Genomic DNA, 15,642 nt, shown 5'->3' with positions numbered 1-15,642 from the left:
TGCTCAAGTTGACAGCCTTTATTGATTCAGTTTAACAAGGGAATCAACATGTGATGAAACTTCACTGCAAATAAGATTGTTTGAAATAGGTATTTACATCACACTGAGATCTCTAGTCCATTAATTTAATCTCTGCCTGCTGATGTAGAGAATCAAGGGTTTGGATGCAAATGTTTAACAGCTAATCTACAACTGAAACACGTCTTCAATGATCACTGCACATGTGGCAATTAATTGTGGCTCAGTAGATGGAAAAACATCAAAGCAACAACATTACGGCAGCAGGTTTTTAAAGCTATAACATGTCAGAGGAGTTCAGTGGAACGGGTTGGTATGTGTAGTTCACCGCACAAATGAAAGATTTACACGTCAGCAAAACAACTATCTCTAAGTCAAACATGGTGACGTCTACTCGCACGTCTGCTGAAATGAGAAACAGCGGTGGAGTACATTCTTACTGTTCAGAAAGCATCTTTCCTGGAAGAGTTTACAAAACTACAATTCCTTGGACAAATTGAGGAGAAGATACAAAACTCTAATGAAAGGAAATGGCGGACGCCTCATTCCTGTTGTCAGCAAGTTGCTACAAAAAAAACACAAAACAGATTTGAGTAAAGCTGCACAGAATGGCTACAGAATGACGCACAAAGCTGCAAATCATCTGACAAAAGCAAAGTTTGGATCAACTCAGGGTTCTGGTTCACAGTTCTCCAGGAAGGGGGATTAGGAGCTGAATAAATCTTGAGAGGAACTCTACAAAGAATACATAATAAGGGCAAAACAGCTTTATACAAATCAGAAGTCCACGTAAGAAAGTCTACCAGCCTCCATTTGTTTTACTCCACAGAGAAGGAAGGTGGCTTTTTTCATCAGCCCATCCTTTACACAACCTAGCTGCAAAACTCACTGACCTCATCATTACCTGGCCTGATTTTTATAAAAAAACAAAAAACAAAAAAACAAAACAATCCTTTTTCTGTGGGTTTCTTGAGCCCTCTGGTGTCCAGAAGGTTTTTATATGCTGGTAGTTTGATTTCAACTACATTCATGCTTATTCTGCAGCTGTTTATCTGAAGGTTATTGGTTCTAGGCACTGATTCAGGTTTCTCATTCACTTTCCATGTATCTCCTTGCCATCATCTTATCAGTACTGATGGCATTTCCACTGTGGTGTAACTGGGATAAAGTGGCATTTTAATCCACACAAAGCATTATTTCAGATAACAAAGATTTTGAAATTACAGGTGTAGTTAAGAGTTTGGGACAGATTTCCTTCATAGTCAGAATTTTTCCAACCTGTGATTATCAGATTTTGGTCACTGCTCAGACACGGCTCTGTGTGGCAGGGTAATATGGCCATCAGCATGGCTATACAGTCAGGGAACATTCACAATATCAAAATGCTCTGTGTGAAATGACAGAGAGTCAAATCTGTGGCTGAAAAGTCCTCAAGCCACATGTATCCCTCTAACATTTTAACCCTTGTAATGACTTGAACTTGTTTTCCAGATGTGGAAACTCTCAAATCCTTCTCTTCCTCAGCCACCTTCCTTTTCTACTCCTTACCTGGTGGTGGATTGATTGCCACAATCGCCTGTAAGCCTCGACAGCTATGATCCTCCTTTCCCCCTCTTGTTTGGTTTCTTTCACCTCAAGCAGGGATTTGTGTGATGAGTGTGGACAGTCCACAATCCCCTGAGGAATCGCTCAATGCAAAGCATTCAAGCATTTGCCAATCTAAGCATACACAGAGTGTTTAAAAAAAAAAAAAAAAAAAAAAAAAAGACATCTGGTCATGAAGCACAGCCGGTCATCAACAACCCCTGCTTTCAAAAGATTAAAATAAGGAAAAGCCTTTGCTGAAACTTCAAATGACACTGAGTTTGATATTCAATGCTGGTCATGTTTGATAGTTTCAATGACTTTTTTGCAATTTTGTGCTCTGTGATAAGAAAGGTACTTCAGAGAAGAAAAACTGTCCCACGATGATCACGATATCGGTGGGATTCGCGCCTCATGCCTTGAAAAAACAGTCTGAAATCCCTGTGCCACTCCACCACTGACGTGTGGTCGAAACCAGCCCATTAAAAGACCTTGTGAATGAGCCAGTGGTTCTCAAGGCAAATGAAAGGTATTTCAATTCAAGGCTCTTTAATATCAGACTCAAGCACAGAAACCGTGTTTGTATTTCCTCTCTGGGAGGGTGTGTCGACTGCTGCTTCTTTCAGAGGCTGCTGAGGTTTTTGGGCCCAGTAAATGATTGTTGGTGCCGCTCTCCTCCCATGATAAACCTAATTCAAAAAAGCCCGGGACGTCATACAGGTTGAACAACCAATAGCGTGGGGATTCTGTGTTGCCTGTGTTTGAAGGCTTTCTGCAACCATGTCCGTCCAGGTTTGGAGAGCTAGTTCTTTAAATTCAGCTGGAAGGCTTCGATCCTCCTCTTAAGTTGAGTGTAAAAACTTCAGGAGCTCTCCATGCTTTCCTGGGGGCGGTGAGGTGAAGTGGGTTGGGTGGATTATTTTGTTGGGAGTTGAGCCTCATTTGGATTCCCACGAGAGACCGCTCGGATCTCTCCTGTTTCCCTCGGCAGCTCGACCACACGCCGCCATCGTCTCGACTTCCCTCCTTCACTTTGCACGGGCATCGGTCCCTGCCTCTCGCTTGTTCACTCGGCCTCTCTTGCCATCTCCCTGCCCATCTGTTCGTGCCCTCTTCTTCTTCTACCCTTTTATTTCTCTCGCTGGTCATTGGTTTGGTTTCGCTATCCCGTCGCTTTCACTCGGTGGTGCTTCGGTTGTAGCAGAGGAAAACAGGTATCCATTTTATGTTTTTATTATTTCCCAGATTAAAAAGCTGATGAACTAAGCTCAGCTCAAGCCTAGCTCCCTTCTTCAGGCATCCTGCAAGACACAAAGCAGGGTCGATAAGATTTTCTTCAAAGCTTGTGAAGAAAATTAAAACGTTAAAACAGCTGGAAGAGCTCTTCCTACTGTTTTTAGCCTCCTGGAAGGTTAAAAATTAAACACTTATTACAGCCAAATAACATTTTCAAATGTCCCATAGCTTCTGATTCATGGACGACAGGCATAAATGTCACAAATGTGATACTCTGAGCATCACTGAGGTGTTCTTTGAGCTTAAGTAACTTCATCCAGGTTTTTGTTAGCTGGTGGCTATGTCAACTTATCAAAACAATATGAAGCATATGATCAGAACCTTTAAATCTGCCAAAACCACTGAAGATACACCTGGAGCCTGTGGCACTGCACAAAGTCAGTCAAAAGAAAGAGACATGATAACTTCACACTGAAAGCTTCAGTGTGAAGTTCTTATGAAGAAAGCAATATGCTACACTGCAGCTAAAGACACCATTTATGTGCTTACACTTTAGTACTGTGACAGTCCAGTCACCCCGCCATGCTGGTATGCACGTTCACCCTGGTAAGTCGAGTCCTGGGACAAAGCCACGTCGATCTGGGACTTGAACTCATCGCCCAGGTAGCTGTCCTGGAGAACAAGAGGACAGAAACAGCATTACAGCAGACATCTTCAGACACAGGAGATTTCCCTCCACCTTTAGGACACATTCACCTTTTCTGATGCAAACCTTTCCAGGTTTATCGTTTTACTTGATTTACTAGATTCCAGTAAAACTAAGAAGTAAAAAATATTATGTTCTATGCACTATACAAACGAAGAACATATTCAACTTTTTAAATCCAGAAATTGGACACTCACCTTACAAAATCTGTCAAGATCAAAATCAACATTCAACTAAACAAGGGTTAGGGGCAGGGCTTGAAAATAACTTTCTAATAAGCCTTCTTATAGATAAAGACAGTTCCTCACACAATATGAAGTATATGATGAGCAAGCAATGATCTACACCGAGCTATGATGCAAAGATATGTGAGATAATAATCAGACATAATTATCATGAACACATTCGACATATTTGATAAATCCTCATTAAGTAACAGTGATGTGTTACCTGGGAGAGTTCTGGCTGGGAGAGGCCAGGCTGGCTCATCTGAGAGGGCTGGCTCATGGAGATGTAGCCCTGTGTCAGTGGCCCCTGGGAGAAGGACTGAGAGGCTCCATCCTGGCTCGCCTGGCTGTTCGGTCCGTTACCCTGACTGGCACCCTGGTTTCCAGAGCCACGGCCCCTCTGCCGCCCGCCACGCCCAGGCTTACCCTTCATAGCACCACGACCTTGAAGGGGAAAAAAAAAGAGGAAGAAGAAGGTCATGATCAGACCAGGACCATTGTTCTATGGTCATGATATATTATTTACACTAAATGGAAGAGGAAGCCCAGCAAGTGAAGCTTGGGATGTTACAGGGTTTCCATCCCTGTAACTTGACATGTGGATTGTCAGCTCTTTTTACCTCGAGTTCGTTGCACATAGCATTTGTCTCCATTGGACTCTGATAAACCTTGCATTATGGGATATTCTCCTGTAGCATGGTTGAACTACCTTTTTCTTCTAAAGAACTGGAACAGAGTTTGTACACTTTCACTTTACAAGGTGGTTCAGCAGGTTATTTCAGTGCTGCGCTTTACCTGCAGCAGGACCGTTGGTCTGACCCAGGTAACTGGGCGGAGGCATTGGTGGCATCACCAGGTTGAAAGGTATGGGGATATTCATGGCCGCCATATGACCGGGGCCTGCCCCAATCATCCCAATCTGGTCATGAGTTTGAAAGTACATGTTGGATGGACGTCCAGCTGAAAAAGAACACAGAACAAGGCTCATGTCAAGACTAGGCAAGCCTGGTTTTGCTGGACTCTAAACACAGCTTGTTAGTAAAAGAATTTGTCATTGATTGCTAATTTGAACCACCATAGCATACTGCAGAAATCAATAATAATAATAAATAAATAATAAATAATTACCAGCATTGCTGCGGTCATAGGCAGAGCCAGGGATGAGGGCCTCACGGGCATCGTACATCGCAGTACTCATAAAACGTCCCCCCTGGAAAAAGAAAACACAGTCGCCATTAAGTACCATTACATACTTCACAGAATTAAGGCTGCAACTATCAATTGTTTTAATTGTAGATTAATCATCTGCCAAGTTTCTCAATTAACCACCTTTAACAATTCCCTGTCAACAGCAAGTATTCACATTTGAGGGGATGGAACTTTTGCTTAAAAAGTTAAAAATGTAATAAATACTAAATAAGGGATGAGGAAGACAGAAGAACAAATCCTCTTCCTAACAGCTTCGTTAGTATCAGTTTGCCATTGTGTCTTATGATGTTTGTCTCCACAGCATGATAGTAGCGCTTGGTTGGTTCTACTCACAGGGTTGATGGTGTTGACCAACTTGCGGGGCTTGCTGAACTGCATGAGACTCTCCCTTAGGTTGTTGAGGGGCCCCTCCACCAGGACCTTCTGCTCCTTGTAGTTGTTCAGCAGGTTGTTCCACAGCGGTTGCTTAGAGAGGGCCTTGGGGTTCCCCACGATGATCACGCCATACCTTCATACAAAACACACACACACACACACACACATTTGTCATGACATCATCTTTCAAATTAATCTGCCGGAAGTTTTTGTGTACAGAAATGTCAGTGGTCGGATTATTCCTGCTAGAAACACCTGCAAAACTGTCAAGATTATTACAGACTGGACTCTGTTGCTGGTCACACTGCAGCAATTTACAATAAAGCAATAAAGTATTCAACAGCTGAGTTTTACTGAGCTGCATGATCATAAACTAGTGAGCTGTCTGTGTGTCAGCTTTATCCAACGTGATTCCTTTTCTTTTAACAGTTTCGTTAAGGTTCTTACTTGGCTCTGGTCAGTGCCACGTTGAGACGACGAGGGTCATTCAGGAAGCCGATGCCCTGATGCTCGTTGGCACGAACACAAGAAAGGATGATGAAGTCCTTTTCTCTGCCCTGGAAAGCGTCCACACTGGCAATTTCCACTTGCTACAAGGGAACGTGACACAAAGGGGGAAGAGGAGATTGCATTGTAAGAGCAAGAGGACAAATTTGTCCAGTTACAAAGAGAAAGCAATGAAAACCTCAGTAATACTACAGTAACGCCTAAAGTTGAATCTTAATGTACTTTCAGCTCCTGAGTTTCCTTTGACCAAGTCATAGAAGCCCAAGCTAGTTACATTTTTGCCCAACTGACATTATTTTGAATCGAAAATATAATTCAATTATCTTCTCAGATATGTGTGGTACCTGATAGAGCTTGGTGTGCAGGGAGCCGCTGAACTGCATGTACTGGACCAGGTAAGAGCGCTGACCCTCGTACGGGGTGATGATACCGATTTGGTCGGGTTTGGCTCCAGCTTTCAGCAGCCTGGTGGTGATCTTCTCTACGTTGGCAGCCTCCGTCCTTTAAAACATCAGCAGGGAATTTAAACTCTCAAATTAATCAGATTTTGCACATGCTGAAGTTGCTAATTGGTTTAAGTGATGCTGACACAACTTTCACTGCACTGCTAAAGTAGAAGAAAAAAAATACTTCATGAGGGAAATATATCTTGTAACTATATTGTATAAGCTTGTCATCGTGTTTTTGATGTGAAGGTTAGAGTGTTAGAGTGTCTTCAGCAAGCCCTTCCCTGTCCACTTGTAATCCATGCATTTTGTATGTTATGAATGAATTTAAATCAATCATGCAAAGCGACCCAAGAAAATTACCTGTTGAGGTAAGAAGTTCCAGAGCTGGCAATCTCCTCCTGGCCCTGAGTCACATAGAAGAACATGGGTTTGTCCGGCTGTGGCCACTGGAAGTCAAAGCCTTTCTTAATGCGGTCAGCTGAGGAGAACAAGGAAAATGTATTATGTTTTTGGTCTTTAGATTAGCCTGTAGATCTTTTTACCTGGTAATGTACCACCCAAAATGAACATTAATTTGCCCAAACCAGAAGATGAACTGCTGAATCTTGACAAACCTGCAGTGACACCATTCTGCAGGGAGCCCTCATAGAAGATGTTGGAGGGGAAGGCACTGAGAGCCGGGTGCATACGGTACTGGACCTGCAGGCGGATTGGCCGGATCCCCAGAACCACCAAGCGTTCAAACAGGGACTGGGACAGACCTGCCTTAGCTGCCTTCTTACACATCACCACAGGACCCAACTGGCAGTGGTCACCCACCAGAATGAGCTGGGGGAAGGAATATGAGTCACACAAGTGTAAAGTGGGGTAAAATAACTGCATAATAAGCACACATCATCTTGTATGTATTAACAGATATAATTCATATTTCTAGCCAAAGAATTTAAAACAATTGTGATATATGCTATCAGTACAAGCTGCTCGCGTTCCTACACTTTTCTATTTTGTTATTGATGTGTTATTATATCCAAATCACGATGCCATTGATTCCATGATTTCAGCAGAGAGCACTAAAAGTTCCTAGGGTGTTTAAAAGTTTTTTTCATTCACTGCTGGAATGAAAAGAATTACCCAAAATCACACAGCCCACAACAGATGTTTAGATTAAATATCACCAAACCAATAATCTGTCTAAACAATGTACTGTTGACATTTCCAACGTTATAAGTTGTCTCGGCCAAACACTGTGCATACCTGCTTGGCTCCCAACACCACAGGCACCATACACTCTGGCTCCGTGGCCTGGGTGCTCTCATCAATCAGGATGGAACGGAACTGCATTTTGGCCAGGCGGGGGTCTCCAGCCCCGACACAGGTGCAGCAGATCACATCGGCATTCTGGATAACAAAGAGGAAGATAATTTACAATCCTCAAACAGAAAAGGGAGGCAGGATGCACGGGGCAAACACAAGGTGGTCTTCTGCTGTGATTAAGATGATAAATCATTGTGTCAGCTGGTGCTGTCTCTATACTGATATTACAAACTCAGATCTGTGTTGTTTCCAACAAAGTAAAGAACACAGATGAGAACAGAAGAAAAAAAAATCAAGACTAATGACAAGCTTCCTATTTATCACAACACTCAATACAGATGCTCAATAATAACAATAATCAACAAGTTCAGAATGAGTTTTGACTACTACTGAAAATCTGTAGCCGGCCTCTCTGTAAACTGAGAGTTTCAGCCTTAAACTGTTTTGGTCTAACACTCTAACAGTGTCTAACAACACGCTCCTCCTCACCATGAGCAGCTCCCTCTCAGCGGTGCGTTTCAAAGCCCTGTAGCGTTTCTCATCAGCAGACGACAGCTCACCGGTCTCATCCTTCAGCTGCTGTAGTTTCTGAAGCTCCGGCATACTACAGAGACAAAGACATGTCAGGTTGACTATAGAGAACCCTGAATAAATTCACAGTGGTAGTTTACACAACAATGCTGTGAAGTATTGAAACCTGATGAAATCTGAAGTGACACAAGAACAATGTGGAAGAATTTTTGGCCATGAGGTTGGTTTATACGCAAAGATAAGATAAGATAAAAGAATCCTTTATTAGTCCCTCAGTGGGGAAATTGCATTTAGCACAGCAGGGGTACAGTACAGTAAGTGAAAGTAAGATATAAGTAAGAGACCAATATGGCCAGAACAAGATTAAATAAGGTAGAATAACTAAGAGACTAAACTAAGAAACAAGAAAATAGCTGCTGTAAAAAAATAAAATATACATACATACATAAATAGATAAATATGAGATGGAGATTGTTGAGTTGAGTGACTATAGTACACAAATATTGCACACTATCTGTGTGCACATTGATGTTACACAGATAGTTGCATGGAAAGAAACAAACAATAATGACTTTGGTTCAGGTGTCCAGAGGACTTCATTTCCCTACATGCCACTGACCTGTCCATGTTGCTGATCTGATTGTGCAGAGCCAGAAAAGACACTGGTGACTCGATGGCCTCCCTGCTCTTGGCACACAGCCTGACAACCTTCAGCCCAGTCTTGTCGATCTTCTCGGTCAACTGGTCCACAGCAATGTTACTGGGAGCACACACCAGAACTGGGCTGCAGGAGACACACAACATACGCATCATAGAGGGTTAATAGATGACCTGTTAGGTAACATACAGTTCCTGGAATAACAAAAATTGTAACATTCCTGGATTTTATGTGACTATAAAACTCTGTCTTACCCGTTGCCCTGTCGGGACAGGTGGTAAACGATAGTGGCAGAAGTGACAGTCTTCCCAGTACCGGGAGGACCCTGAATCAGACTGAGCGGCCTCTGCAGCACTGTCTTCACAGCGTACACCTGAACACAACAGTAAAAGCCAAAAACACAATTCTTACTTTCACCTGCTGTGATGTTTTCATGTCTTGAAAACATAAGAGGAAAATGAATGACAAAATAATAACAGGACTCAGAGGGATTCTGTTTAGTGACGTCTGACCTGTGAGTGATTGAGGTCAGGCAGGCCCTGAGCAGTGAAGCGCTTTGGCAGCTGGCACTTGATGGTGACATCCTCCACCTCATGGCCCAGCAGTTTGTGGTAAATGTAGCCAGACACGGAGGTCTCGTCCACTGCAAACGTCTTCAGGGCGCTTTGCATCCTGCAGCAAAACAGACACAAATGTCAGTCATTATCACTTATTGGGAATCTCTGTCCTTACCAAGAGTAAATATGCATGTGACACCTTTACTTTACAAATGTCAGAAATGAAAGATTAACACCAAATACAAATGTGCAGTAACACTGTGCATTTAGAGAGCAGTAACATTACATATACCTGTCTAATCTGGAATTTGAGGGATTTCAGCTTACCTGTCAAAGGAAGTGGACTTCCACACAAAGTCCACCTGGAAGTTGTGGGGGATTTCCACAGGAGCCCCAACACTGCTCCGCAACTCGATGGCAATTTCATCCCCATAGTCTTTAAACACAGGCTGTTAAGGTCGTCCAGAATTATCTGCAATATATGTCTACTAAATGGAGTTGGATGGGGCTATGATGTCTGTTAGCCTTTTACAGTTAGACTGTGCCCTGCCATCTGGGATTGGTGCCAGTGTAGTGAGTCAGACTTGAGGGAGCCGTAATGCAATGGATAATCAACTGCTAACAGCGTAAAGGATACTGTCAGGGACTTTGATGACATGTCCAATGCCTTTCCACAGTGGGGCCAGGTCTCCCTTGTATCGCAGGCAGATTTCATCACCTTGCATCAGCCGCATATCTGGGATTGATAAAAGGACACGTTAGAAACCCTTCTATGCTCAAAATGACCCACAGATACACTAAGGAGGGTAAACGATGTTCACAAACCAAATGACACAGTACCGTGCACCTACAAATCACCACAAAACTCTACTACAAAAAACAAAAACAAAAAACAAAACAGAGGCAAGAATAAAACCAAGCACACATGCCACCAAAAGATGCAGGGTTGGGGGAGGATGCGTGCAATTTTGAGGACTGAAGGGGGGGTGGGGAGGGGCTCTATCTGCACCACGGAACCATGGAGAGGAAGGCAAGCTCAGAGAATTACCACCTGAATCCGTCTTGGGCAGTGTGAAATAGGCAATCCGCTTTTTATTCAGCCCCAGGTCCCACCTGACTGTTATATTGTCTTGGGTCTGTAAAAGAAACAAAAAATAGATAAATAAATATATCATCAACTAATAATTAATAGGTCATTTGAATAATATCACATCACTGTGAAGCATCTCAGTGTGGTCTCAGTCACAGCTGCAGTGGGGAAAAATGCATCATGTGCCTCTATTTTACCTGTCCAGTGTGATCACTGCACAAGAATAAAATAACCTTAATGGGTTGTTGAAGAGTGTTTTCATGTCACCTAAAATGAGATCTAAATGTAGATGACTGTGGACATTTAAGAATGAAAAACACCATTCTGTAAGTTACAGTCTCCAACTCAGAAATGGAGCTCAGGTACCTGGGACTCCTTAAGCTTCTTGTCGTAGTCAGCCTCCAGTTTGACCAAAGGGCCAAAGATGTTTTGGTACTGGTAGGCATCCTCGTAGCGCAGCAGCACATGCTGGGGTTCCTCATCCACGCCAGGTTTCTCGAGGTCCTCCAAGGTGGCAGTGGGATTGTCCTGTGAGTAAAATCAAGGCAACTATCAACCCTGTATAAGTTACATTACACATACTTAATCCAGATGGCTCTTAACCAGTATTCAACAAGTTGATACCAATCCTGCTAAGCAACTGTTATTGACAGCCTTTAAGCCTATGAAGTTTGCATTTTTCTGGTGACAGCGATACTCTGAACAAGTTACCCTTGAGAGAAAGCCTCCGAGCATGTCAGATGCATACCTTCCAGAGCTCCTCCAGCTTGTTGATCTGCTGGGCGGTGATTTGACGTGCTCGAAGCTGCTCCTGCTCTGATGGGATCTTCACCAGCCAGGACAAAAAGCAGCGATCCTGGATCAGTGGCTGCCACTGCGAGCTGTCCCAGTTGATGTCTTTTAAGCTACTCTGGCTGGCACATGGCTGCCTGCATGCAGATACAAGGTTCAGAAAGACAGAAACTTAGCTTATCCTTCATGTGGGATTTTGCAGTAATCAGATTATTATCCATTTTTCTGCTTTCTCACAGTCGGGTTTATTGTATGCATATGGACATAGAAAGGGACAAATTAATTGCAACAGAGCAGCTAGAACTTGTGAAAGCTTTGTGGACATTAGCGGGGATTTCTCTAAGCAACAGATGCAGACTTGTTAACTAACTAATGGCTTCTGTCTGAGTGAACTCACATTTCGGTGGAGGTTGGGGATCCAACAGTTGTTGAATTAATGTGATAAATTAATGAATTAATGTGATATTAAATCAGTGCAAGCTTCTCTTCTTCTAACTAGCTCAAAGATATATTAACATAATATCACACAAATTTCTGCTCAGTCCATATCTTAACCAAATTTAAGGATTATAGATCAGGTTCTCGTTTTTAGTGATAAAACCACCCTGGCCAATTAAAAATTATACATATATTTAACAGTATTTTATCATTGTCATTTGTTTAATCTCACTTTAATTCATACATCTTGCCTTCATTAACATGTTCAAGTTTTCATTGTCTATTACAGACGAGGCAAAGCTTTGTTCTGCTGTCAGAAACATTCATAAGCTAGTTACTTTCCCATCTGGCTGACTATTCGGGTATTTCAGGGTGCGAAACAACTCATCCAAAGTAAGGACTGAAACCTGAACAACTTCATGAAAAACTGTTTCACAGAAAATATTTGCATGTTTTGCTTTCAGTTCATACTCTAGAGCAGCTTATAATGAGAGGTTCAGAGCTGTCCTAAAGGACACTCTTGATCGTATATACTGGATTTGTGGGCCCTGGTTACTGGACATTCGGTCTGTGTTCATAGCTGCTGCCCTCCCAGCACTTACCTGCAGAGTAACACCACCACAGAATCAGCCTTGGCTGGGATGAAGCCCAGGAGGAAGACGTTGCGACAGCCACAGTTGTAACACTCCAGCACTGTCTCACCCAGCGGCCCATCTTTATGCAGCGTCACCTCTTTGCATTTGGCTCTCACCAAGTGGTTCACAATGTGGCTGGGAGTAAGATATTGGGAGTCAGATGATTAAGAAAAAAAAGTCAGACACACTTCAATCTCTGGGACACTTGTCGTGGTAGCTCTGCAGCAGAAAGCTATTGATAGTTTAAACAGTATATTGACTTCCAGTAGAAAAACAGGACAGACCATTTCACAGTGTTAAAGAAACATCATAAATAGGCTAGTCTAAACTTTGTTAGTTAAACATGGTGTCCTACTGATGCAAATACAATGAAAAGGCTCTCTTCATACACATTTAACATCACCTGTGTGTCCAAAGCTGGGACTGACAGTGATGAGGGTGACAGCTCCAAATGTTTAATGACAAAAAAACTTTAATACTTAAAAAAAAAAAAAAAAAAAAAAAAACACCTGTTGCAGTCTTTTAGTTTTTTTTTTCAGATTTAAAAAAAAAAAAAAAAAAGTTCCTGTCTATCTCAATAGCTTTATGTTCTGACACTTCTATCTATGGGACGATAGTCAGTTGAAGAGGAATTCATTACACACCTGCCAGATGTGTTGCCACGTCCATTACAGAACCACTTCTTGCTGGTATTGCAGTACACCACGCATGCTGGATCGTGGATACCACAGTAGCTGAGAGAAAAACAACAATCAAAACAGCGTCGTAATTACTGCAGTAATACCGCACAAGACCAGGAACCTGCCACTGCACAGGTAAAATATCTGTCAGTGTAAGAGAAGTTAGCATATGGTGTGTGTTTTGAAAAAAGTTCAAAATTAACAATGAAATTTAATGGGGCCATGCACTTTCCATACAGGCAGGACTCTTGCACACTCCTGGTATAATTTCTAAGAGTCAGTTGTTGTTGATGTTGTCAACCTGATGTTTGCCCAAAAGTACTGTTTGGTAACTTGCAATTAAAATAAACCTGATTTATGCCTGGAAAATCTAACTTCCGGTATACAAACTTCTCAAATGTGAGGATTTTCTGGTTTTCTCTGTCATATGCTATATAGGAAACTGAATATCTTTAGGTTCTGGACTATTGCTGGGACAAAACAAAACATTACTAGACGCTGGTTTGGCCTGTGGAAAATTATAAGAGAATACAGAGAATTTTTTCACACTGTACAGACAAAATTATTTATAGATTGATAAAAATAATGATTCATAAATATAGTAAATTATCGCTAGTTGCTGCTTTAACATATACGTTTAGGATTAAGGATATGTTAAGGATAGTTAAGGATATATGCAAGTTTTGCATGAGCACTACAGTTAAAGCTTTGACTTCATACTCTGCTTATCAGAAAAGTAGTAACTGTTATACAGGATGGTGAATGCTAAATGTTGCTTGTGGTGTGCAACATCAATGACCACAGAGAAACTAATTACTATTAAAAATGTACTGTGTAATCATCGAAAAAAACACACACACACTCACTAATGCAGTGTAACTATTTCCTCAGTAGTCTACACTCAGTTGGCAGTTTGTTAGGTACACCTACCTAAAACTTATGCAGTTATAGTCCCCAGTCCTGTAAATAAGTCCTACCTTCGTGAAGGTTATTGTGTTCAGCCTGTATTGAACCTATGTTAGAAAGAAGCGGATTCAGCTTTATGGTCATTTTAGAGGCTGTAATTTGTGGTGCTATTGAACTGTGTTGGCGTTACAAAAGACAAGTGTTTCTATAATATTGTCCACCCCATTTATATCAGTTAAGGTAGCAAGGAATAATAGAAACACCTCTCTATACAGTGCAATACAATTCAAAAGCAGCACATAATACATCCTTTAAAATCATCTTGCTGTCGGATCAACCCCTCTGAGCAAACTGAACATTTTAACCTACCTGACGGGAGGATTTATTGCAGGACTGTTGCATTACTACTGTACAGTGAAGGCACGTTCTAGCATGGTGCAACTCCTGTCAGCGTACCTGCATGCGTGCAAAGGCAGGTCTTTGGTGTAGTACGTGTCTTCTTCATCCTCCTCAAAGTTGAGCTCGGCCAGCAGCTGACTGGCTTTGGCCACGGAGTCATCCACTCCACCGTTGTGAAGACCCTCATCAGGACCATTTACCTACAGAACAACACAAGGTTTACCAAACAAACTGAATGCTAACGATTAGCAACTAGCGGCTGGGGCGCGGAAAATTCAATTCGTTAACTATAAGTTGACAGGTTGTCACTGCTCTTGGCGTTTAACTTTGGTAATTACAATTGCATCTGTGACTCTGAATAGTTTAAAACAAACGTTCTAAGACAACTAACATTACTTTAGGAGTTTAGTTAACGGTCTCTTTAGCTAGCAGTGAGCTAATGAGAACGGCTAGCTAACGTGAAGCTAGGTAACGCTGCATCCACGAATAGTTGGCTAGCAGGTTAGCTAACTGCCGCTAGCATCAGTAAACCGCGCTTTATCGTGCCTTCCTGTAAAATGAAAATCATCATACCTGGCTGTCCAGTTGGCTCTGGGTCTGGCCTTGAGTTTGCGTTTGGCTGGGTAGGGTGAAATCGGTGAAATCGTACTCGGAGCCCTGGGTATCCGCTCCGAGCAACTCCGCTTCCTCGGTGTCTAAGAAGGTGAGGGTCTGGGAGCTCGGCCCGTACGCCTCCACACTCATCTCGACTCTCAACTTTCGCTTTACTGAACGATTTCCGGTGTTTGCTTGTAGATGAACTAAATCCTCTCGGTATTTGTTTATCAATAACCGATTCAGAGACCGAAGCGGAGAGTCTGGATTTGAACCCAAACAAAAAAAAATGGAACAGATCAGAACCTCGAAAGCTCCAGCAGGTCCAACAGAGACGGCGACGGACTCGCTGCGCCGCTCAACGTGTGACGTTTACAACTGTGGGCTGTAGATCAGAGACAGAGCACCACAAAGGAAGAGCTCTCACTCTGATGTTTTTTCCAGGAATCAAAACAGAATCATAAGCCACTGCTGAGACATGGGCAAAGTACCTAAAACAACACACTTGATTGATGCCTTTAAAGGCATTCAGACACTCTTTACATAGCTAAACAACAATAATAATAATATAATAACAACAACAATGTTTTGTGTTATTTTCCTTACCTTCAATCTGGAGACTTACAGTATGTAATTTTTTTGCATACAAGATGCTAAAACAGCATGCTATAAATACATAAGCAATACTTTATCTTCAAAGAATGGAGTTGTGACTCATGTTTTTATGATTTAGGAAC

General features: G+C 42.2%; 1 protein-coding gene across 3 annotated transcripts; it reads right to left on the bottom strand.

Moving 5' to 3' along the window:
- Positions 1 to 3: 3 nt before the first annotated feature.
- Positions 4 to 15,247, bottom strand: LOC121183002 (regulator of nonsense transcripts 1). 3 transcript variants are annotated; one of them, XM_041039753.1, is made up of 24 exons: positions 14,885 to 15,247; positions 14,369 to 14,511; positions 12,971 to 13,060; positions 12,294 to 12,461; positions 11,210 to 11,390; positions 10,828 to 10,989; positions 10,381 to 10,507; positions 10,009 to 10,107; positions 9,699 to 9,807; positions 9,327 to 9,486; positions 9,069 to 9,187; positions 8,776 to 8,940; positions 8,115 to 8,229; positions 7,566 to 7,709; positions 6,926 to 7,139; positions 6,672 to 6,789; positions 6,207 to 6,363; positions 5,803 to 5,945; positions 5,314 to 5,488; positions 4,900 to 4,981; positions 4,567 to 4,731; positions 3,995 to 4,215; positions 3,388 to 3,510; positions 4 to 2,903 (listed from the first exon to the last, which is right to left on the bottom strand). In XM_041039753.1, the coding sequence occupies exons 1-23, from the start codon at positions 15,053 to 15,055 to the stop codon at positions 3,391 to 3,393; spliced, it is 3,348 nt and encodes a 1,115-aa protein (XP_040895687.1). In that variant the 5' UTR covers positions 15,056 to 15,247; the 3' UTR covers positions 4 to 2,903; positions 3,388 to 3,390. The 3 variants fall into 3 exon arrangements, with proteins under 3 accessions (XP_040895687.1, XP_040895685.1, XP_040895686.1); XM_041039751.1 differs by having other exon boundaries at positions 10,420 to 10,507; XM_041039752.1 differs by having other exon boundaries at positions 10,423 to 10,507.
- Between the last annotated feature and the right edge of the window lie 395 nt (positions 15,248 to 15,642).

The sequence above is a fragment of the Toxotes jaculatrix genome, chromosome 6, assembly GCF_017976425.1.
Source record: "Toxotes jaculatrix isolate fToxJac2 chromosome 6, fToxJac2.pri, whole genome shotgun sequence".
Lineage (NCBI taxonomy): Eukaryota > Metazoa > Chordata > Actinopteri > Toxotidae > Toxotes > Toxotes jaculatrix.
Note: the sequence above shows the minus strand (reverse complement) of the source record. Positions and strands in the feature narration are given on the sequence as shown.

Excerpts from the sequence above, each read along its gene's own strand:
- LOC121183002 (XM_041039753.1), bottom strand. The coding sequence starts at position 15,055 with ATGAGTGTGGAGGCGTACGGGCCGAGCTCCCAGACCCTCACCTTCTTA. Across the intron at positions 10,508-10,827 it reads AGAAGCTTAAGGAGTCCCAG|ACCCAAGACAATATAACAGT; the intron begins GTACCTGAGCTC and ends TTTCTTTTACAG. Across the intron at positions 7,710-8,114 it reads CTGAGAGGGAGCTGCTCATG|AATGCCGATGTGATCTGCTG; the intron begins GTGAGGAGGAGC and ends TTTGTTATCCAG.